Below are 6,000 nucleotides of genomic sequence, written 5' to 3'. Positions count from 1 at the left end.
CAAACACTGGTCATTATTTAGTGGAAACATTTACAAGCAATTACAGTTGCTGATGCCCTGCAGTTGTCTCTTTCTCTGATTTTTCAATTCCCTAATATTTTCCCCCCTTTTCGAGAAATGGTATAATGGAGAGAAATGGTATAATGGTAAAACGCAGACATTTAAACATTGGTGGCTTTAAGATTCATTTTGTGGTTAAGTCTTCGTTTCTTAAAATTTGTGAGTCTTCCCTTAAAATCCCAGCGCTACATTGCTTTAGCCCCACCGGATACGTGCCCCCTACCCATTTCCGACTTAACTGGGCTCCTGCCCGCAGTTTCAAGGCCCCGGGTCCCTCGCACCAGCTCAGCAGGACCCCGCAGAGTCCAGTCGCCCAGAGCGCCAAACCCGGGGTCCCTAGCGCGCCCAGCGAGTACCCGTGGCGGACTCTGCTCCCGGCCCTAGGGGTGGCGGGGTGAATCAGAGGCCGCTCCCAAAACATCCTTCAAGGGCATTCCCTTTGTTCGTTCATTCAACAAATACTCCGGTTCACCTGCCCCTCAGTCTTCAGAAAACCAATTCGGGCCTCGCTTTGCAGGAGTACCGTCTTCGCCTTGTTAATGACACGATGAAGCCGGGGAGGACAAATCTCAGCCATTACTTAGCAAATACCTTCCCGAGCGGCCGGGAGCATTACGCCAGCTCTCTTCCCTTCATCCTTCACCTAATGGCAAACAGTGACCACGGCTGCACTCTGCGGTTTTTGCCTCCAAGTCAGCCTTACGCCAAGTTCCTCCACGACGCGAGCGGCTACCCTCTCTCCAAGCCAGCAGGAGAGACTTCCGGGGGCAGCGGGGGCAGCCGGGGCAGCCCGGACCCCACGGCCCGCCGTGGTCTGGGTCCAGATCTCAAACAGCTCCTGGCTGGAGATGGGGAGAGAATCACTTCCGAGAGCGGAGACCCAGGGGGTCCCAGCTGGATTTTTCCATTCAGTCGGGAGGTTCCTTCACCCGCCTCGTCCAGCGGAACTACAGCTCCCAGCATCGTAGTAGCTGCCCGGAGTTCCGGAAGCCAAGGCCCGCCCGGGAGGAAGCAGCTGAGACCCAGCCAAGCCGGGGGTTAATTTAGCAAGAAAAAGGGGGGCGGGAAGGGCTGTAGGGTTAACCTGTCAGTTCGCCACCATGAACGTGGTTTTTGCTGTGAAACAGTACGTTTCCAAAATGATAGAGGACAGCGGACCGGGTATGAAAGTACTTCTCATGGATAAAGAGACGGTGAGTTTGCTTTTGCTCAGTATTTGTTTGTGAGGGAGCTCTCCCTCCCTTATAACAGCTACTCCCACTCCGCTGTAGGATTTAGTATTTAAAGGTTTTGAAGCGAGGGTCAGTTCTGTGTGGAACTAAAAGATGGTAATAAAGCTTGTCTAATAGGTTTGAAGTGTAAATAGCTGTAACTACCACCAAAGATTTCTTCATCTACCCGGAACAAGTTATTGGAATCAGAAGTCCTTTCCTAAATGTCTCTGCCAAGAAATAATATGTGAGACAGGACACTTGGAAGACTTTTATTTCCAGTCAGCGTTCTGTTTTTAAAATAAAGCTGTTAGTGCTCAAGCTGAGATGACAGGTTATTATTTGTTGGTCACAGAATTATTTTAAAGAAATCACACTCTAAGGTGATGGAAAAAATTTTTTTTAAATTTATGGATTGTGTGTGTTGAGAGAGAACATGTTTTTCATTCTGATACATTACCTGCATGTTTTGGATGTTCAGTAAATGTTACTACATGTTAGTATTTGCCTTATCCAGCCAAGTATTAATGGAAAAAAAATTAAGTCTTAGGTGTTGCTGCTTGTTTGTATTATTTTGACTAGCATAATGATTAGTTAATTCTTCTTCTTTACAGACTGGCATAGTGAGTATGGTATACACACAATCAGAGATTCTTCAGAAGGAAGTGTACCTTTTTGAACGCATTGATTCTCAAAATCGAGAGGTCATGAAACACCTGAAAGCAATTTGTTTTCTTCGTCCTACCAAGGTACTGAGCTGTCATTTGCCCAGGCAAACACAGAGCACTCTGATATGAAAGCATTAAGAAAGCAAAATAAATTTGTATTATCATTTGTGGCATCATAATTAACCTGGTTCATCAGAGTTATAACCTTGACTCTCCTGCTTTCCACCTCTCAGTTTACTCCTTACAATCAGTTTTTCCTCCAAGATGCCTTTTGGATTCCCAGCTACTTCCTAGACCACTAACTATCCTAGCAGAGACCCACTTCACTTAATTTCTGGATTAACCACCATACCCATCACACTGAACACCATTGCCACTTAATCTTATATACTTATGTACTTACACCAATATCTCGAGTCTGTATCATTTTATTCACATCTATGCACAGGAAGATATATATAATGGCTCAATTTTACTTCCATGATTAAATCAATATTCAGTAGCCCAGCCCTTAGATCCCTCCTTTAGCTGGTTTGGTCTGCCCTTATGTATCCAGCCTCCTGTGTCAAATCTCTTCTCCTCCACTCTTGCCAACTAGGCCTTTTTATCATCCCTCTATATGCTCATTCCTCTTCTCTATTTGTTCTCTTCCCCTAATTAAAGGTTCTTTAGCCTTCTGTCCATTTTCATCCATCATCTTCTAAATCTAGGTTGAGTCCTCCTATAAAACTCCTATAGTATTTCAACCTTGTTTTGTATATTCTCTTTATATACATGATCTTCAACTCCAGAGCACTCTTTTACCATTCTTGTATATTATGTACTTTCTGAAATATAAATGTCATGTCATGTCATGTCACCCCCACTTGAAATCCTTGAATGACTTGTTGTTTTTATGCTAAAGGCAAAACTCTTTAATTATGGTTCTGTGTGGTCTGGTTCCTGTCATTCCTACAACCTCACTTCAAACCATTGCCTCTTTTGCTCTTGGCCACATTAATCTTTCAGTTCACTTTATTCCATCATGCCACAGGACCTTTGCACAGGCTTTTCCCTCTGCTTGGAACTTCTCTACTTCCTCTAGCAGATCTTCCCTGGTTTTGCTGACCAAGTCAAACCCTCCTCTTGTTAGCACTTACAGCACCATCTTCTTCTCCCTTTTGCTTGTCATAGTTGAAATTGTATATGGTTTGATTAATATTTGTCTCACCTACCAGCAGTAAGCTCCATGAGATAGAGATGGTATCTGGTTTTTTTTTTTTTTTTCACACTATTATGTCTCCAGTGCCTTCTACATGGTGGACCTCAATAAATAGTTCTTAAATTAATGAATACATTAATACTGTGTTATAGTCATTTCCAGTTATTTCACATTTATAGCTCATGAAATTTTGGTGCTGAGAGGGATCTTAGAGATCATCTGGTCCATCATTTCCTAAGATTTTTTCATTAGAGAACCTCTTTATACATATATAGATAGATACACTCTGAAAATAAAAATGTCAGGGTTTTTTTAAGATTTTATTTGTTTATTTGAGAGAGAACACAAGCAGAAGCAGGGTGAGGTGCAGAGAGAGAGGGAGAAGGCTCCCTGGTGAGCAGGGAGCCCAATGCAGGGCTCTATCCCAGGCCCCTGGTCCCTGGGATCATAACCTGAGCCAAAGGCAAACACTTAACCAACTGAGCCACCCAGGTGCCCTACTAAAAATGTGTGTGTGTGTTTTTAAAAAGATTTTATTTATTTATTTGACAGAGAGAGAGAGAGATTACAAGTAGGCAGAGAGGCAGATGGGGGTGGGGGGGAACAGGCAGGAGGGTGGGGAGAAACAGGCTCCCTGCTGAGCAGAGAGCCCAATGCAGAGCTCGATCCCAGGACCCTGAGATCATGACCTGAGCCGAAGGCAGAGGCTTTAACCCAGTGAGCCACCCAGGTGCCCCTAAAATTGTGTTCTTAAAAATGACTTTTCTGGGGCGCCTGGGTGGCTCAGATGGTTAGGCATCTGCCTTCGCCTCGGGTCATGATCCCATGGTCCTGGGACTGAGCCTCGCATCTTGCATCTGCCTCCCTGCTTGGACGGGGAGTCTGCTCCCTCTCTCTCCCCATTGTGCCCCCTGCTAGTGCTCTCTGGTGCTCTCTGTCAGATAAATAAATAAAATCTTAAAAAAAAAATTTTTTAAATCTAAATGAGTTTTCAAAACCTTTTCCCATTTAATAGGCAATGTGCATTTCTTATATTACTTTTAGTTCTTTAAGGAAATGTATGATTTTTTTAAATATTCAAAACTATATTGCATATCATGTTTAGATAGGGACCAAATTCATGTTGAAATTTAACCGTGTTCATAGTATCAAAAATAGATAAAACCTGCATTATGATCTTGTATAATTGGAATTCTTATGTTTTGGCCATATAAAAATCAAATTTTTTAACTTATAAATTTCATATTTTACTTTTTTAGAAGATATATTTATTTTATTTGCGAGAGAGAGAGAGAGAAAGTATCAGTGGGGGGAAGGGGCAAAGGGAGAGGGAGAAAAAGAATCCCAGGCAGACTCCCCACTGAGTGTAGAGCCTGACACCAGGCTTGATCTCATGACCCATGAGATGGTGACCTGAGCCTAGATCACAAGTCAGATGTTTAACTGAATGAGCCACCCAGGTGCCCCCATATTTTGTTTTTAAATCTTAGCCTACTGTTTGCAAATACTTCACAAACATTACAGTTGTGCAGTCTTAGGTCCCAGTAAGTTAAAAGTCAAAGTGAATGCAGTTCAGTGTATTTTCTCTTGAATGTTGGTTTTTAAAGAACTAGATACGTTTTGATATTCTATCTAAGAATTTTGATTTGATGAATAATTTATAGACAAGCGGCCTGAGGCAAATATGCAGAATTATTATTAGTTTTATGTTGTACTTCAACATTTGTATTTTTAATACTTTTAAATCTTAATTTGGCCACGACGATGCAGCTCATTAATATTATAGATGATTCCAGATCATTATTTAACATAACTCTTTTTCACCTCCAGCCCTTATCCCTGCAACATACACTTAAATCTAGACTTCAGCACTCAGTAGATTCTCAGTAAATACTTAAATAAATCAATGAACAATATTTATTATTTTTTTAGTTAAACAATTCTCACATATTATTTGTTTATTTGTTGTTTCCTTTCTAGGAGAATGTGGATTATCTGATTCAAGAGCTCCGGAGACCAAAATACAGTATATACTTTATTTGTAAGTATATTATTTCACTTATTCCATCATGTAACTGTATCCTAGCTAATTTGTTCTGTTGGACGCTTCATATCATTAATAAAGTAACTGAATCAGTCACTATATGAGTCTGATTTTTTTAATATCCTTTCAAAGTATTAAAAGTCCTGTAACCAACCAATGTTCTGTTTTAGAGAGATAAGTGGGATTTTCTTCATCATTGACTGATTAGGTAAAAATTACTTTTTAAGTTTTACTTTGCCTATCAGTATTCTTTATGAGTCAAAATTACAAGTAGCCAAATTTCACATCCACCTCTGCAAAAACGAAATAAAGCAAAAAGTGTATACTTATTCCTGTGTTACACTTTTATAAACTGAGGCATAGAAGCTGATTTCTTTATGTGGAGGAGGATATGCTTGAGTTTGTTGGAAAAGCAGAGATTTACTTTACATCATACCAGATGAAATCATTCCACTTCTCTTTGCTACTTTATATAATACTTAAAAGTACAAGTCATCCAGTAGGTATCTCTTATGTATTATACCTTTTGGGGGGAAATGAGGGGAAGACAGAGTCCTGGAAATAAACTAGGCTTGTGGTTACTCTACATTTTATATGATCTTTTTTTTTTTTTTGATGTAACACATTCTGCTTTGGAAGTTACATCCATTTTCCTCTAGATGTCATGATTGATCTTCATGGGATGAGTAAGTCTAGTTTATTTGGTGCCATTTCCAAAAGGAAGGATAAACCTTAACTCTCAGTATGTAGGACATTGCAAAATTTTAATGCTTACTTGAAGGCTTTGGAGTTTTAGGGTTTAGATTATACTCTAAA

The 6,000-nt window shown here is 40.5% G+C and overlaps 1 protein-coding gene across 1 annotated transcript in view; it reads left to right on the top strand.

The window, feature by feature from the left end:
• Nucleotides 1–1,111: 1,111 nt before the first annotated feature.
• VPS45 (vacuolar protein sorting 45 homolog) overlaps nucleotides 1,112–6,000 on the top strand; it is a 70,902-nt gene continuing 66,013 nt past the window's right edge. The window contains exons 1-3 of the mRNA XM_046000009.1: nucleotides 1,112–1,253; nucleotides 1,886–2,020; nucleotides 5,121–5,181. Of these exons, the coding sequence (XP_045855965.1) occupies nucleotides 1,161–1,253; nucleotides 1,886–2,020; nucleotides 5,121–5,181 (289 nt within the window). The 5' untranslated portion in view covers nucleotides 1,112–1,160. The remainder of the gene's footprint in view (nucleotides 1,254–1,885; nucleotides 2,021–5,120; nucleotides 5,182–6,000) is intronic.

The sequence above is a fragment of the Meles meles genome, chromosome 1 (genome assembly GCF_922984935.1).
Source record: "Meles meles chromosome 1, mMelMel3.1 paternal haplotype, whole genome shotgun sequence".
In the NCBI taxonomy this organism is placed as follows: Eukaryota; Metazoa; Chordata; class Mammalia; order Carnivora; family Mustelidae; genus Meles; species Meles meles.
Note: the sequence above shows the minus strand (reverse complement) of the source record. Positions and strands in the feature narration are given on the sequence as shown.